This window comes from Meleagris gallopavo, chromosome 22 (assembly GCF_000146605.3).
Source record: "Meleagris gallopavo isolate NT-WF06-2002-E0010 breed Aviagen turkey brand Nicholas breeding stock chromosome 22, Turkey_5.1, whole genome shotgun sequence".
Lineage (NCBI taxonomy): Eukaryota > Metazoa > Chordata > Aves > Galliformes > Phasianidae > Meleagris > Meleagris gallopavo.
Window position 1 is genome coordinate 13071839 of NC_015032.2, and position 17171 is coordinate 13089009.

Sequence of the window (17171 nt, forward strand, 5' to 3'; positions counted from 1 at the left end):
GCTGGGACGTTGTGGGGTCACAGGGCCTGGCTGTGTGCCTGCAGGATGCAGGCGGGCTGGGGTATGGTGCCGGGGTGCCGTGTGGTGCCGTGCGGTGCCGTGTGGTGCCGTGGGGTCCGGCGTCTGTCCGGCTGTGCTGTTACATAAGAGCAGGAGCAGAGGCAGCCGTGGCTCGCTGTTACCATAGAAACCAGCGTGGTGATGTCGTCGACCGGGTACCAGGCGGTGAGGCGAGGCCCCGCGGCTCTGCTCACACTGTGGGGGTCCCGAGGGCCCTCCGGGCTGTCCACCCCCACCCTGGTGCCCCCATGTGTCCCCTTGTGTCCCTCTGCGTGTCCCCCGTGTGTCCCCGTGCAGTGGGGCTGTGTGCACCCTGGAGAGGAGAGCATGGACAACCCCAGCCCCTCACCACCATGGGACCGTTCTGGGGTCGGGGTCCCACAGCTGGCCAAGGTGTCCCTGTTTGCATTATGTTTATAGCATTTCCATGCTCCCCAGGGCCCGGGCTGTGGTTTGAGGTGGTGGGAGCCGGGAGGGTGTCTGCCTGTGCACGAGGCTCTTATGTAACGTTCACTTTACACAATGCTTTTGGCAGAACTAACTGGGCAGGAGCACTGCCCTGCACTGACAGCCCCATGAGCAGTGCCTGGGCAGTGGGTGGGGGCTGCATTCTGTGATGTGGTACCAGACGGACCGCATCTCCAGCCCTTCTGTTGGCTGTGTGTGGGGGGGCAGTGGGAGCATGTGGGTCAGCATCACCGTGGTGTTGGGGGTTTTGCCCCCCAGCCAGCCAGGAGCGGCTGCAGGTGGTGAATCACGGCCGCACGCAGGAGAACTTGCTCCGCCGAACCCAAAAATGAGTCAACTGTCAGGAGACAGACAGCCTTCAAAGCAGCACTCTGCTCCCAGTGTGCCGGCTCTGTCCCGGGCTGCTGCTGCCATGGGGGTGGCTGCATCGCCCTGGCTGATGGCAGCCCATGCACCGCCCCACAGCTCTGGGCCTTCCTGGGCTCTGTCTTCAGTGCCAGCAGAAAGCACAACTCCTGTGGGCACAGGGCAGCTCTGGGATGCTCCATGCATAGAGCTTGCCCGGCCTCGCTGCTGTCCTGCCCTGGTTCCTGTGCAGCATGGGTGCACTCACACCATGCTCTGCTCCGTTTGGTTCGTGGGCATTTCCCGGCCCCACACACTGCCCACCCAGCCCGGCCTCTCCGTTCACTGTTCGGTGGCTCTGCCTCGGTGCTGAGAAATGCGCCACTCAAATGGCATCCATGCTAGCTGCCGCTTTATTTCCAGCCTGATTTATTTCTGCTGCTCTGCAGCTCTCTGCTGCTTTCTTTGCTATTAAGCTCGACTCTGGGCGTCTTCTGCGCGAGGTCATTATGCAGCACGGCAGCCCCATCCTGGTGGAGCAGCAGGCTCTGCAGGCTTTGGGTAGTGCTGTGGGACAGCCCTCAGTGCCAGGTTTTCCCCCCGCCATGGGCTGTATCGGGGACCATGTGAGTTGCTGTGGGATGCTGGGTTGCCCGGTTCCCCCTGGATCCACACCAGTCACTCTGCCTGGTGCTGGCACTGCAGATGCACTCTGGTGAGCCCAGATGGTCAGTGCTGTGCTGCTCTGGGGGGGGGGTGGCTCTTCTGGGGACTGTGAAGGGCTGAGCGACACCAGTTCACCCCCCCATCCTATCCTGCAGGCGATGGCAATCCCAAGGAGAGCAGTCCCTTCATCAACAGCACAGACCTGGAGAAAGGAAAAGAGTACGATGGCAAGAACATGGCCCTCTTCGAGGTAGGGCATGCAGGTGGCTGGGCCAGGGCCTTATGGGACCTGGGGAGGGGGCCATGGGGACAGGGACACTGCAGAACCCATGCAGGATCTACCTCTGCAGGGCCAGCAGTGGCCACGGGCCAGGGGCATGCAGCCTGCAGAATACAGCGTGTCACAGCGGTTGTTCTGCTGTGAGCAGCGCAGTGCCGTGCTCTGGGTGCCGGGCAGGGCTGGTGTGGGACCTCAGCTCTCGGGTGCTGCTCTTTGCAGGAGGAGATGGACACCAGCCCGATGGTCTCATCACTGCTGAGCGGGCTGGCCAACTACACCAACCTGCCGCAGGGCAGCCGGGAGCATGAGGAAGCTGAGAACAATGATGGGGGCAAGAAGAAGCCAGTGCAGGTGAGGGGTTGTGGGGCAGTCACTGCTCCTTCCTCCCATCCCCTTCAGCCCAAGCTGTGGCCTGTCTCAGGGTACCAGGTCCCTCGGTCCCTGCAGGCACTGCTGCCCTGACATCCCTCTCTGCTCCAGTCCCCATGAGGGCTGTACAGCAGTGGGACCACTGTCTCCCTGCCTGCTCTCATCCGACTGCAAAGTGTGCAGGGTGCTCATGGTCGAGCCACCCCCTGTCCCTCTGGCCAGCAGCAGTGTGTATGAATGAGAGATGCACACTGAACTCTGATGGCTCCCTGCTTCCTCCACAGGCTCCACGGATGGGCACCTTCATGGGTGTCTACCTGCCCTGCCTGCAGAACATCTTTGGGGTCATCCTGTTCCTGCGCCTCACCTGGGTGGTGGGAATCGCTGGCATCATGGAATCTTTCTGCATGGTCTTCCTTTGCTGCTCCTGTGTGAGTGCCTCCAACCTCCACCCCTCAGCCTCATCCTAGGGGCTCCTGCTGGGCCAGGAGTGTCTGCCTCCCCCCCCTGCATGCTGGGCTTTGTGCTCCGTGCCAATACTCACTGCTGCTCAGCAAGCTCAGGTGCTCCTGCTCCACTTAGCAAGGAGAATCCACCCAGCTTCCCAGAGGAACTGGGAGTGGAACAGTGTTCAAACTGTGACCCAGATTGCACTTGGGTGTGGATGGGATGTGGTGTTGGTGCCCACTGCCTGAGACCCCTGTGCCTGGGAGCCGGCTGCCCTGCTGGGACAGTGCCCTGCAGCATGTGCTGGGTAGGAGGGATGTGGGTGGGCAGAGACCCCATTGCCCGTGTACCCTCTGAGCTGCTCAGCCCCCACAGACAGCATCGCAGTGTCCCAGCACAGTGCCATGTCCCAGCCTTCCTGGCCCAACCCTGTGACAAATCCTGGTGCTGCCCCATGGCCTCTGCTCTCCGGTCCCTCTCCTGTCCCATGCCTGAGCTGGGATGAGACTCTGCTCGATGCTGACACTGTGTTTCCTCCTGCAGACGATGCTGACAGCTATTTCCATGAGTGCAATTGCCACCAACGGCGTGGTGCCAGGTAGACCTGAAGCTGTGCCTGTGTGTACTCGGGGCATGGGGAGCTGGCTCCCTCAGGGGTGGGCTCCTGCCAGGTTTTGTGCCCCAGACGTGCTGTGCCAGACCCCGAGGCTGCCCCATGCCGTGCAGGGGATGGCAGCTGTCACTGCCAGCCGTGTCCCGGCCTTCCGCCACCAGCCCTGAGAGGGTTCTCCGGGGGTGAGCACGGAGCTGGAGCCTCCACCCCGTCCCCAGAGCTGTGAGGTGCAGATGGCAGCGGGAGCCGTCAGACACAGCTCCTCCTGCCAGACTGGGGCGGCCGCGGGGGATCCGCTTCCCCGAACAGAGCCGGGCGAGGAGCAGGGGGAGGATGGGTGCCGGGGTGCGGGAGCCTGCTGCTGGGGGCTGAGCACTGCGGTGCCCGGGGCTGCCCCCCGAGCATCTGTTCAGCTCCACAGAGCCGGAGTGGTGTCTTCCCTGCCGCTCCCGGGGCTCAGCACAGTGCTGGCAACCCGGCGCAGGGTGTAATTAATGCTATTTATCATCCTGCCGCCGGCCGCAGGGCCATCGATCGCTGCCGCCTGTCTCTAAGGGCTCCTCTGGGAGGAAGGAGCAGGGCATGGCCCGTGTCCCTGGGGCTGCAGTGCCTGTGTGGCTTCGCAGGGGACAGGTGTCCCTGTGGCCGTCATGCCCGGCTGCCCGGCTCCTGGGAACAGCTCTGCCAGCTCAGCTGTGCGAGGCTTGGGATGGCTGAGCTGCTGCTGGCTGGAGCAGGGTGCTGGGGGTCCTGACCCCATTCGGGGCACTGGGAGGAGTGGAGGTGCTTACTGGGGGCTGCCTGGGACCAACCTTTGCTCTCTCCAACAGCGGGCGGCTCCTACTACATGATCTCACGCTCCCTGGGCCCTGAGTTTGGTGGGGCTGTGGGGCTATGCTTCTACCTGGGCACCACCTTTGCTGGTGCCATGTACATCCTGGGCACCATCGAGATCCTGCTGGTGAGTGCTTTGCCCACGTGGTGCTGAGGGCTTGTGTCGTGGCCTGGCAGCTCTGCCCTCACCTGCTAGGGAGGCACGAATGTGTGGCAGGGACCAGGAGTGCTGCCTTCAGCGAGCAGTGATTGCACATCTTTCCTCCAGGCCTACATCTTCCCTGCCATGGCCATCTTCAAGGCAGAGGATGCCAGCGGGGAGGCGGCTGCGATGCTCAACAACATGCGTGTCTATGGCACCTGCGTCCTGACCTGCATGGCTACCGTGGTGTTCGTGGGGGTCAAATACGTCAATAAGTTTGCCCTGGTCTTCCTGGGCTGCGTCATCCTCTCCATCCTTGCCATCTACGCTGGTGTCATCAAGTCGGCCTTCGACCCACCGAGCTTCCCGTGAGTACGGCATGCCATGGGATGGAGGCTGGGCTGAGGATGTGCTGCTGAGTGTCTGTACCCCCCTGCCAGGATCTGCCTGCTGGGCAACAGGACCCTCTCACGGCACGGCTTTGACCTCTGCACCAAGGTGGTGGTGGAGGGCAACGAAACAGTGGGCTCCAAGCTCTGGGAGCTCTTCTGCACCTCCCGCTTCCTCAACGCCACCTGTGATGAGTATTTCACCATGAACAATGTGACTGAGATTGAGGGCATCCCTGGAGCTGCCAGCGGCCTCATCCAAGGTGGGTGTGTGACGGGGATGGAGGCATGAGCAGGGCCGTGGCAGCTCTGCGTGGGGCTGGCAGAGGGTTGGTGTGCAGACTGCTGCGTGGAGCAGAAAGCCAGTCCTGATACAGCACTGACAGGGAGCGTGGTGAGCCCTGCCTGGGGCTGCTCTGCCCTCCGGTGCACCAGGCGGCAGGAATGGCTGCACTGCGGGACTCGGTCGGTGCTGTGGCCATCTGAGCTACAGCTGGTACGAGCCCGACAGCTCTGAGTGATGCTCAAAGGCTGGGGAGGAATAAATCCTCCCTTTGTTTCCTCTCAGCCATTGGAAGGCAGGATATCGATCTGAGGTTTAGCGAGGAGTAATCGCCCCTTGGGGGTACTGTGCTGCTGCTACTGCTGGAGCACAGGCACTGGAGCAGGAGCTGCTCTGCAGCCAGGCTGGGAGGGCAGCCAGGGCACAGAGCACCTCGGCAGCGTGGGGAGAAGCTGCTGCTGACCTGCTTTCTGGAGCTGCTGGTGCGTTTCCCAGGTGCTCACGTTCCTCAGCTGAGTGCTGGAAGTCAATGCTCTGTGCCATACTCGGGGTGTCGGTGCTCAGCGTTACAGCTTTTGGGGCGGCAGCTGCCAGGCCAAGGGACCAAGGGAACACAGCGGGTTTGCTGGATGCTTGGGGGCTGCTGGAGGCTTTCTGTGCTGCAGGGGCAGGCTGCAGCCCGGTCTCCAGCTCTGTCTGCGGGCAATGTGCCTTTCCCAGCAGGACGGGCTGCAGTGGCAGCGGGGCTATCAGCCCCAGTGGTCACCTGGGGATGTCTGGAGGACGTGGGCAAGGAGCACAGCACAAGGTGGCAGCCCCGGTGTGGTGCTGTGGTGATGCTGCCTGCCCCTGCCCAGCAGTGCTGGCTGCTTTCTGCTGCTCCAGTTTCTCGCTGCAATCTGTGACCAAGGCAGCACGCACAGGGACATTAAGCCTGTTACATCAGCCCCACACTTATAATCCCATCAAAAACATTATCAAGTTACTTTGACACGATCCACTTTCCTTAAACCTGTGTTGATCAGTATTAATTATATTACCCTCTTAATTATTTGCTCCGGGAATCCCACGTCAGCTGCTCCAGTATCTTACAGGGACAGTGCCAGCAGTGGGACACACCTGCTCTGGTCGCCCACCCACCCCCGGGGCCTGCATGTTTCTGAGGTCCATCAGGGGCTGGGGCCGCTCACCCTCTGGACACCAGCAGCCCTGTGGCTGCGTGGCATAGTGGGGATGGGACGGTGCCAGGCACCTCTGTGGTGCAGGGCTCAAGGAGGTGGCTGTGGGTGCAGGCTGCGCTCCGGACATGTCCTCACAGTAGCTGTACCTCTTCACAGAGAACCTCTGGAGCTCCTACCTGACCAAGGGTGTGATCGTGGAGAAGAGGGGGCTGCCTTCTGTCAGCCCCCCGGACACCCCTGTGGACATGGACCAACCTTACGTCTTCAGTGATATGACCTCCTACTTCACGCTGCTCGTGGGCATCTACTTCCCCTCTGTCACAGGTGGGTGCTGCTGGTCCCCGCTCACACGTGCCGCTGTGCCTCTCCCACGGAGCCCACGTGCGCTGCCGCCGGGCTGGTGCTGGTGTGGGGGTGGATCACAGCCCGTCCTCCCACGCAGCTCCGGTGCCTCGCTGTGTGCTGACGTGCCCGCGGCGCCGGTATTTATAGCTCCCCGGGGAGGAGGAGCCCTCCCCTGCCCCAGTCCCGCTGCGGAGCCCTGTGGGACCCCTGTGGGATGCGGGAGCTCAGCCGGAGCCCTGCGGGCTGTCCCATCTCGGCGCTCGCTGCTGGGTCTGGTGGTGCTGGCCCCCCGGGTGCGCCCCGCTGCCCTCCGTGTGCTGCCCCTCGTACTCTCCCACCTGGCGCTTGCAGCATGGTGTGATTGTGCGTGGATTTGTGTCACATCAGTAATGTAGGCTGAGCCACAGGTAGCTGCGTCCCCGCTGCGGGACCTGCTGTGCACACAGCAGCTGGGCTCATGGGGACGCACGCCAGGGCTGTGCCGGATCCACGGCACCAGAGGATCAGAGGCATTAAGGTCAGAAAAGACCATGTCTTGTCCCAGCCGTGACCGGACCCTGCAGCCACTGCCACCCTGCTAGAGTTCATTAAGGGCTGATGAAACAAGTCAGACAGTGGGCTTTGTACCTAATCCTTCAGCAGCCTTAGCCTGCGGGTCAGGTGGGAAAGTGCTGATGGGACGTGAGGTGGGTGGGGGTCCCTGTGAGTGTCTGTGTCCTGGCACAGTCGAGCTAGATCAGTCCTACCAGCAGGGTTGTGGCTCTGCCACCACATTATGGCCCTCTGTTCCCAGGCATCATGGCTGGCTCCAATCGCTCTGGGGACCTGCGGGATGCACAGAAGTCCATCCCCACAGGCACCATCCTGGCCATTGCCACTACCTCTGCAGTCTGTATCCTTCAGGGCTCGGTCGGGTGATTGGGTGAGGATGGGCGGGTGGGCCGGCAGGGCAGGGAGAGGTCTGCTGGGGTCTGGTGGGGCAGATGGGTTCCAGCGCTGGGCAGGGCAGTGTGGGGGCTCTGCACCTTGCAGGCTGTCCTTGACCACCCCACAGACATCAGCTCCGTCGTGCTCTTTGGGGCATGCATCGAGGGTGTTGTTCTGCGTGACAAGTGAGTGCCACTGGGCTGTGTGGGGCAGGTGTGGGGCAAGTTGGGCTGTGGGAAGGTTAGGGACAGGGACAGCTGTAGGGAACGCAGCAGGATGCTGCAGCTGGAACCGTTGGGGTAACACGGTGGCGTTCTGGGTCTGGTGGGGACAGCGTGCCTGCAGGGAGGATGCCTGGCTGTGCACCAGGGCAGATGCAGAGCTCAAAACAGGCTCTGGGGGCTCGTGGGTGCCCCTTCCCCCCACTGCTCGGCTCGGGCTGTGCGCAGCTCTTGTTTGTCAACAGGCAGCGCCGCGTATGTAGGGCAGCCCAGCTCGCTGCGTGGCAGTGACACTTCTGGGTCGCCAGCACCAACACAAACTGGATCCGAGCCACACGCGGCCTTCATTGGCCCACTCCTGTCAGAGGGGGTGGGAAGCCCCCATCCCACGTCCCCCCGCTCCCCACGCTGTACAGGTTAGGGCCGGGCTGGATGCGTGCTGCCCGTGGCCGTGGGTGATACCCGTGCCCTGCAGGTTTGGTGAAGCCGTCAATGGGAACCTGGTGGTGGGCACCCTGGCGTGGCCGTCCCCGTGGGTCATCGTTATCGGCTCCTTCTTCTCCACGTGTGGAGCCGGGCTGCAGAGCCTCACCGGCGCCCCGCGCCTCCTGCAAGCCATCTCCAGGGACGGGATCGTGCCCTTCCTCAGGGTGAGCGGCCCCCAGCCCTCGCAGAGCCCCCCGCAGCCATGGGGCGGGCCGGCTGACCCCCACCTCGCAGGCACCGGGGCTGCGGTGGGTTCGTCCGCGACCTGTCGGTGGGAGGAGAGTGTCTGGAAAGGTCAGGATCCCCCTCCCCCCGCTTCTGCTGCTTAATGTTTTATCTGCTCTCCGAAGACGCGTTCTCACAACTGCGTCTCTCCAAATCCGAACCGACAGCTCCCCCCGGGGAAGAGCAGGCTAATTTTAACCGCGCGCCTCCGCCCTGCCAGCCCCATTCGGAGCGCTCGCACGAGGACCCGCAGCCTGCGCCCTGCGATGCTCCCGGACACGCGGCCCCCACCCCCCGCCCGGCCCCTGCCCCTGGGTACCCCCTGGGAGATGGGGGTCTGCCTGCCGACGTGGCCAGGCTGGGGGGCTTCGATGACTGCTCCCCAGCACCGTGGCTGTGAATGCAGCAGCTGGGCTGTGTTTGCCCCCCATCTCCAGGCACGGGGCCAGGTCGGCAGTGTGGAGCGCATGGAGCTGCTGCCGGGTCCATAACACCCCTCTCCTCCCCCTCCCCAGGTCTTTGGCCACGGCAAAGCCAACGGGGAGCCCACATGGGCTCTGCTGCTCACCGCCTGCATCTGCGAGATTGGGATCCTGATCGCATCCCTGGACGAGGTGGCTCCCATCCTCTCCATGTAGGCAGCACCTTCAGTGTGGCGGTGGCTGGGCGGGTGCCTCTGGGGAGGTTGGGGCCTCCCACCGCCCCTGTGCCCCACATTGCTCCCCACGGGGCCGTGCCGTGTCACACTCACGGCCCCATGCTCCCCTCTGCAGGTTCTTCCTCATGTGCTACATGTTTGTCAACCTGGCCTGTGCCGTGCAGACGCTGCTGCGGACGCCCAACTGGCGGCCCCGTTTCCGCTACTACCATTGGTGAGCAGTGGGCGGTGCAGGGCCTGGGGCTGCAGGGCTGCGGGGTGCTGACATGGTGCCTTGTGCAGGACCCTCTCCTTCCTGGGTATGAGCCTGTGCCTGGCACTGATGTTCATCTGCTCCTGGTACTACGCGCTCGTCGCCATGCTGATTGCTGGCCTCATCTACAAGTACATCGAATACCGCGGGTAAGGGCCCGGCAGGGGCTGTGGGGTTGGGGGTCCCCACATCCCCATGGTGCTGTAGGTGCCGGGGGCCCACGGCCGCGCTCCATCACCGGGGCTCCCAGCGGCCGGAGCCGTGGACATGCTCTGATGCTCTGCTGTGTGCTGCAGGGCGGAGAAGGAATGGGGTGATGGGATCCGGGGGCTGTCGCTGAGTGCCGCCCGTTACGCACTGCTGCGGCTGGAGGAGGGTCCCCCCCACACCAAGAACTGGAGGTGAGGCCGCGTGTTGGGGGGAGCGGGAGCCATCAGGGCGGCAGGCGCTGACTGCAGGACCTTCCTTCCAGGCCCCAGCTGCTGGTTCTGGTCCGTGTGGATCAGGAGCAGAACGTGGTGCACCCACAGCTCCTGTCCTTCACTTCACAGCTCAAAGCAGGCAAGGGCCTCACCATTGTGGCCTCTGTGCTGGAAGGGACCTTCCTGGACAACCACCCGCAGGCGCAGAGAGCCGAGGAGGTGAGAGCTTCCCAGGCCCTCCCAGCGGCAGCTGCTGTGCCCCAGGGTGCATCCAGCCCTGCTGCGGGGCTGCTGGGAACGCACTGCACAGTGCGGGCAGTGGGACCTGCGGGACCCCCACTCCACTCCCCAGAGCACCAGGGATGCCGGGTACCAGCAGGGCACGGGCCTGGCTCCTGGCTGGTGCTGCACAGCACAGCACGGTGCCAGCAAGGGGCCGCAGTGCTGCCAGGCTGTGCAGCCCCTCCGCTGAGCACCCCGCGCTCCTCACAGCCCCCGCAGTGCAGGCAGGGGAAGGTGGAGCAGGAGCCTTCCCAACTGGAGCGAGATTCCCCTCGCACCTCGCGCCAGCCAGGCGGCACGTTAATGAGATTAAACCCTCAGAAGCAAACAGTTTCTCTCCCATGCAGACATGTTATAATTTCTCTGAGTAAATAACTCTAATTGCTGCTCTGCCGCCCGTCAGAGCCCTGGCACGGGGACTCCCTCTGCTCGGCACGGCACAGAGCCACGCGCCGGTGCTGCTCACAGCCGGGCCTCCCCCATCCCCATCCCACGCTGCCGTCCTGCTGCAGGGCTCTGCACCCCACGATCCACACCCCACCCTGTTCTGCTCCCTGCACCCCACCCACTTGCTGGCTGCCCCAGCCCGTTGGATGCTGTCTGCAGCAGGTGCTGTGCGGGGCCACATCCCATGCACGGTCCCTGACGCCCTCTCTCCCGCTGCCAGTCCATCCGCCGCCTGATGGAAGCGGAGAAGGTGAAGGGTTTCTGCCAGGTGGTGATCTCCTCCAACCTGCGGGACGGCATGTCACACCTCATCCAGTCCAGTGGGCTGGGCGGGCTGCAGCACAACACGGTGCTGGTGGGCTGGCCCCGCAGCTGGCGCCAGAAGGAGGACCACCAGACCTGGAGGAACTTCATCGGTAGGGCTGCGCGAGCTGGCCGGGTGCCACAGGGTGCTGACGTGAGCGGTGCTGGCTGACGCAGCCCTTTTCCTCCAGAGCTGGTGCGGGAGACCACGGCTGGGCACCTGGCCTTGCTGGTGGCCAAGAACGTGGCCATGTTCCCGGGCAACCAGGAGCGCTTCTCGGAGGGCCACATCGATGTCTGGTGGATCGTGCACGATGGAGGGATGCTCATGCTGCTGCCCTTCCTCCTGCGGCACCACAAGGTACTGTGCCCCCAGGGCGGGCAGGGGCAGGGGCTGGGGCTGCCTTCACCATACGGTGTCCACAGCTCCCTCCCTTCCCCCCTCACAGGTCTGGCGCAAGTGCAAGATGCGTATCTTCACGGTGGCTCAGATGGATGACAACAGCATCCAGATGAAGAAGGACCTGACGACATTCCTGTACCACCTGCGCATCACGGCGGAGGTGGAGGTGGTGGAGATGGTGAGCGCTGGGCTGGGGCTGTTCCCGGAGTTCTGCATACAGGGGATCCAGACATGGAGGCACAGCACCGTGGGGATGCACGGGGCCGGGATGGGGTGTGCTGCAGGCTGGGCCCCGCAGCTCATCCCGCTCCTCCGTCCCACAGCAAGAGAGCGACATCTCAGCCTACACCTACGAGAAGACGCTGGTGATGGAGCAGCGCTCCCAGATCCTCAAGCAAATGCACCTCACCAAGAACGAGCGGGAGCGGGAGGTGAGGAACAGCCCCACACCCGGCCTCGCTGTGTGCCCCCATCCTGCCCCGCCTGTGCGCTGACCCCACCCCACACAGATCCAGAGCATCACGGATGAGTCCCGCGGCTCCATCCGGCGCAAGAACCCGGCCAACACGCGCCTGCGCCTCAACGTCCCCGACGAGCCGGTGGGCGACGGCGAGGAGAAGCCCGAGGAAGAGGTGAGGCCCCACGTGTTGTGTCCTGCCGGGGAGGGCGGGGATGGGGTCACCAGCTGCTACCAGCCCCTGCCCACCACGCCTCTGCTCTGCCACAGGTCCAGCTCATCCATGACAAAAACACCACCACCTTCTCCAGCAGCTCCCAGTCCCCAGCTGAGGAGGCAGAGTCGGGTTCTGAGAAGGTGCATCTCACCTGGACCAAGGAGAAGTCCGTGGCCGAGAAGAACAAGAGCAAGAGCCCTGTCAGCCCCGAGGGCATCAAGGACTTCTTCAACATGAAGCCGTACGGCCCCACATGCTGCTGCTGTGTCACCATGCCCCGGGCCCTGGCCCGCGTGTCCCTCCTTGCTCTGAGCAGGGGCCTGCAGCCGGGTCCCTGCACACCCACCTGACAGTGGGGAGGGTGGGAGGCGGGGGGGTCCCTGTGCAGAGTGGGGGTTGGGTGCTGGGGAACACTGGGTGTACGCCTGGCACTCACCTCTTCTCTCTCTCTTTTTCCCAATCCCGCTGTGATCCTGGCAGGGAGTGGGAGAACCTGTAAGTATGTTGCTTTGGGAGCGGGAGGGGTGGGGGGTGGCACTCGTGGGCCCCATGTGTAAAGGCAGTTCCTTGCACCCACTGGTGGTTGCTTGTGCCATGATGCCAGTGATGTTTGCTGTGCCGCAGCCCAGCTCCAGCCCTGCCCTTTGCTCCCTGTGGTCCCATGTGTATCCCTGTGCCCAGCCCCCCCCACGTGTGCTGTCTCCCCAGGAACCAGTCCAACGTGCGGAGGATGCACACGGCTGTGAAGCTCAACGAGGTGATTGTGAAGAAGTCCCAGAAGGCCAAGCTGGTCCTGCTCAACATGCCAGGGCCGCCCCGCAACCGGAAAGGGGATGAAAACTGTATCCTTCCTACTGCTCTGGGGGTGGGCTGAGAGTCCCTTCTCAGGGGCTGTGGGGCCGGGGCTTCCTTGCAGGCATCGCAGGGCACTGCCCAGTGTTCAGCCCGGATACCCCCTGCAGCTCCTGCCCCGCAGTCTGGCCTGGCTGAGACTGATGGAGTTATGGTCCCTCCATCCGTGGTGCGGGGCTGTGGGTGCTGCGGGCTCCCTATATCCACTCCTCGTTCCTCCTTGACGGCCGCACAGACATGGAGTTCCTGGAGGTGCTGACAGAGCGCCTGGACCGAGTGCTGCTGGTGCGTGGCGGGGGCCGGGAGGTCATCACCATCTACTCCTGAAACACGGCGTGAGAGAGGTTTGTCTGCACCCCGAGAGCCCCACCACCCCGCACCGTGCTCCTGGAGGGAGGAGAGAAGCCCGATGGCAGCCGGTGCACAGAACCTTCACCTGCCTTCAGCCGTGCCCCTGACCTCTCCATTCGAACTGCAGCACCAGATCTTCCGGGAGCATCCAGCACCTGAGCAGCTGTTCCTCATTGCAACGTCACAGCACTGCTGTCTTTGTTTATATATAAATATATACAGTGTTCTGCGGACTGAGCATCAGAGCCCAGCGCTGCCCCCGCAGCCCCCGGCCGGGCAGGAGCCCACTGCGTCCCAATGGGCCCCAGGCCCCACTGCCGCCCCACTGAGCTTGGCTGGGCACCGCTGCCTGATGCTCGCACCCCACAGAGGTGCTGGGAGAAGAGAGAGGCCACCAGCATGCTTTCCTCGCCAGATGCTCCTCTCCCCACCTCCGTCAGCACTCGATGGCCCCGGAAAGGACCGTGCTGGGCCTGGACAGACCCAACCGCCCATCTGGAGGCCGCGGGCCACGCTCACCGAGAGGCAGCTGTGATGGTTTGGAGGGGGTGAGGGTGGGGGGCAGCAGAGTGGGGCGGGATGCTGGAGAGCAGCGGTGCCACCGCAGCACAGCCCCGGCCGGGTTGGATGGAGCTGTGTGTCCCCTTCCCGCTGGCCCCAGCCCCCTCTGTCCAGGCATTGCTCTGTGCTCGTGCTGCAGCTGCTGCCCGGAGCTGTGGTGCCCGGAGCAGAGCAGAGGTCCCACCAGTGTGCAGTGTCAGCCTGAGCTGCCCCGGGGCTGTGGGACTGTGGATGCTGCTAACCCCAGACACCGCCGGCTCTGGGCCTGGCAGAGAAGCTCCATGGCCATGCTGGGAGCATTGGGGGCTGAGTGGACTCCAATTCGGCCAACCGCCGGTCCCGGCAGCCCCATACCCCACTGTGCACTGGGGCTTTATCCCTGGCCCCAGGCACAGGTGCTGCCACGGGGTCCGGAACGCTCAGCTCTGCAGGTGGTTCTCAGCATATGCAATGTATCCGACCGGCCCCAGCCCCACTGCAGCGCCTGTGCCAGGCCCTGTGGTGCGGGATGGCAGTGAGGACCCCTCTGCCCTATTTCTGGGCAGCACCCGGCCCGTTCCGGTCCCCCCATCCCACCATGGCCCCAGAGCTGCCCCCCAAACAGCCCTGAGCCCGGCAGCAGTGGCAGGGCTGCCCCTCTCTCCCCCGCAGTAACTCTCATTCAGAGAAACTGAGGAGCTCTCAACAAATGTGAACGGTTCCAGGAACCGTGCAGGAAGCGGCACCGAGGGCCCATGTACATAGTGTACATAATACAGTACGTGTATTTTTAAAGTGATCATATTTATGTTAATAGAACCAGATGAAGTCTATATATAGAGATCTATATCTATACTGAGAGATGCAGGGCTCTGCAAGCACCGGGCTGTGGGGACGGAGGTGTGATGGCCACCCCTGCACAGTGTCCAGGGAAGGGCCAGGTCAGGGGCTCGTGCTCTTCTCAATTCAGCTTCTTAAAAGTTTTCAGGGAAAAGAAATTACGGACTTTTCTGAACTCGTTTCACAGCAGATTTGAGCTTCCACTCCAAGTGCAGCCCGCTAAGAGTTGCCCTCTCCCGGCAGCGCTGTGGCTGCTCTGTGCCCCGTGCACAGTGCTGCTCCCCTGCCCTCGCACAGAACAGCTCCTTCCCCTCTTCCTCTGCAGAGCTCCTCTACTCCTCCAGTTCCAGGCCAAAGCTATATGAGGCTGCTTAGATAGCAAAGAAGTGGTTTATGGGCTTTTTTTGGCTTTTCTTGGCTTGTCTTTCTTTTTGTTGTTGGTTTTTTTTTTTTTTTTTTGGCTTTAAGACTCCTTGGACACACTCCCGGACCAAACCCAAGCCCCAGCTGCACCTCTGTGCCTGTCCGTACCCTGCTCCTGCATCTGCACCACTCCCAAAGTGCCTCCATCTCTCCAGCAGCAGCTCCGGCCGCAGGCAGCACTCAGCCATGGCAGCTCAGCAATCCGCACAGGTGCATCGGGGCTGTCACAGACCGCTGCGATGAATGGATAGATGATAGATAGCAGATAGAGCCAGAAGAACAGCCCCGTGTGCCCAGCGTTAGGGGGTGGGGAGGCCGGGTTTAGCTTAGGGTTCAGCTCTGCCCCTACACCACCACACACAGCTGTTTGCAGCCTCCCAGGATGATGTGAAGCACTTGGGCGAGGAGGAGGTGCGCACACCCACCCGCCCGCTCATCTCGCTACACCGTGCTTGCTCTGCCTGCGATGCTTCCAGCTGCTCCCTGCCTCTGCACAAGGTGCTTCGCTCCGTGCGCTCTCCCTCTGCCCTCAGCCCAGCTTTGCTCTGCAGCCTCAGCCCGCTTCTCTACGGAGCAGAGAGCAGCGAAAGCCTGACCTCAGCAGCAGCACCAGGGCATGGCAGATGCCTTCCTTGGGCAGCAGGGATGGAGTTCTCTGCGGCACAGGCGTGAAGCCAGGCCAGGGCACGCCGCTCTGCGGGCAGGTCAGCTCCATCGCTTCCCAGCAGCACCAACCAGCACCGTGTCAACCTCCGCAGCCCCGGCTCCTTCAGGGAGCAGAAAGGCAAAAAAGCATCCCCCCATCCTCGCCCTCCAGCAGGAGCAGGGCACGGCTGCAGGCACAGCCACCTCCGTACCCCTGCCAGGCAGCACCTGGCTGCAGCAGGACAGGCACTGGCTTCCCCGGCGAGATGGCGCTCGCCTTCGGTCTGGAGAGGGCCAGTTGTAGCAGACAGCACTGCATGTTAGTTTACAAACCCAGCCCTGCACGTTTGGCCTCTGTGAGTGTTCGGTTTCCCCAAGGAGCATCCTTCCGCTGTTCGCTGTGGTGAAGGCAGCGTCCTCCTGCAGCAGGAACACGAGCTCCCAGCTGCCCCACGTGCAGCAGCTTCAGCTCTTGGGGTCCCGCATCCCCAAACTGCTGCCTGGGCTGGGGGGCACAGCGAGGTGAGGAGGGGTCAGGCCCCTCCCAGAGCTGCAGGATGGGAAAGGCAGAAGGACCGGCAGGTCTGAAAGTTGCTGGTTACAACACTTTCCGTGCTACATGTGCAATATATTTGTTATGAATGTTATCACCGGGTCATTCATCCAATAATCTTTTAATCACTGTAGCTAGATGTTCTGCGTCCATTCAAGTGACTTTTATTCAAGTGCAATACTCCAATAGACATGTAGTGACCGAGTATGCTTTGTTTTAGAAATATCTGTGTGCAGAGCAATGCAATTCAGTTTAAAACCTTGTAAATAAAACAGGTTGCAAACAAACAAACAACAAAAAAACAACAAAAAAAAACAATCAAACAAAAAGAAAAAAAAAAAGAATATTAGGTTTGCATTTAATTTCTGTGACCGTTTCAGTATTATTGTGCATTAGGCCGCCTCAGTACAGACCCTGTGTTCTCTGTGCAGATATTAATGGAGGAGTGGCTCCTCAGCTGTTGAATGCTCCCTGTTAATGCTTTACTGCTTTACCTGTATTCATTTTTCTAGACTCCTGTCTGCACAAAATGCAATAAATGATTTTATTACACCCTTCACTACTTGCATGGGAAGCTCTCATTAGCTCGCAGGGGGTTATTGTGCACTCGGCCTCCTGTTTCAGTAACACAGCTCTCGCTGCTGTCTGCAGACCCAGCGCTGCCCCTGCTGCTCCCCACCTGGCTGGCAGCTGCCCAGCACGTTCACTGAGCAGATCTCACTGCAAGAACTCTCCACCCTTGAGGACAGCAACAGCTCCTCCTGGTCAGTGATTCAGCATCACTTTGTATGCACGGTGCTGGGGCCGGTGCATCCACGAAGATGCTGAAAAGTGCTGGCCCTAAAACAGAGCCCAGTGGTGCCCCAGCAAGGGCTGCCAGCCTGATGTGACCCTCTGAGCTCAACGTTGTCAGCCGACTGCTCACCCTTCTTATTATGTCCTGCATACAACCAGTGCTTTTCATCCAAAGCAGTATCAAAAGCTTTGCTAAAATATATCTGTCACCCGCAGTGATTTTGTCCCACTGAAGCTCATTGAAACTTGTGAGCATGCCAACAAACTTCTAACTCAGAGTTCTGAGTGCACTGAATGACAGTAAGCACCTGAGAAGTACTTTAAAACCAAAGCCTGATGAACTGAGACAGACTAAAATACTCTCACAGAAGGACACAGTATGGTTTGCACCCAGCACTGGGCAATGTCTGAAGCACTTACCTGGAAGAGAGTAACAGCAAACACAGAAT

The 17171-nt window shown here is 61.9% G+C and overlaps 1 protein-coding gene across 2 annotated transcripts; it reads left to right on the top strand.

The window, feature by feature from the left end:
• The first annotated feature begins 253 nt into the window (after positions 1-253).
• On the top strand, positions 254-16486 carry SLC12A5 (solute carrier family 12 member 5). Of its 2 annotated transcripts, XM_019622324.2 has the most exons (27): positions 254-453; positions 1695-1789; positions 2039-2170; positions 2473-2619; positions 3179-3233; positions 4079-4209; positions 4351-4592; positions 4665-4876; positions 6234-6401; positions 7216-7314; positions 7477-7534; positions 8046-8220; positions 8797-8915; positions 9055-9153; positions 9222-9341; positions 9489-9593; positions 9665-9833; positions 10564-10759; positions 10838-11007; positions 11096-11227; positions 11373-11480; positions 11559-11681; positions 11777-11964; positions 12204-12218; positions 12432-12565; positions 12811-12919; positions 13054-16486. In XM_019622324.2, exons 1-26 carry the CDS (start codon positions 309-311, stop codon positions 12900-12902), a joined length of 3429 nt encoding a protein of 1142 aa, XP_019477869.2. In that variant the 5' UTR covers positions 254-308; the 3' UTR covers positions 12903-12919; positions 13054-16486. The 2 variants fall into 2 exon arrangements, with proteins under 2 accessions (XP_019477869.2, XP_019477868.2); XM_019622323.2 differs by having other exon boundaries at positions 255-453; positions 12811-16486.
• Positions 16487-17171: the final 685 nt, after the last annotated feature.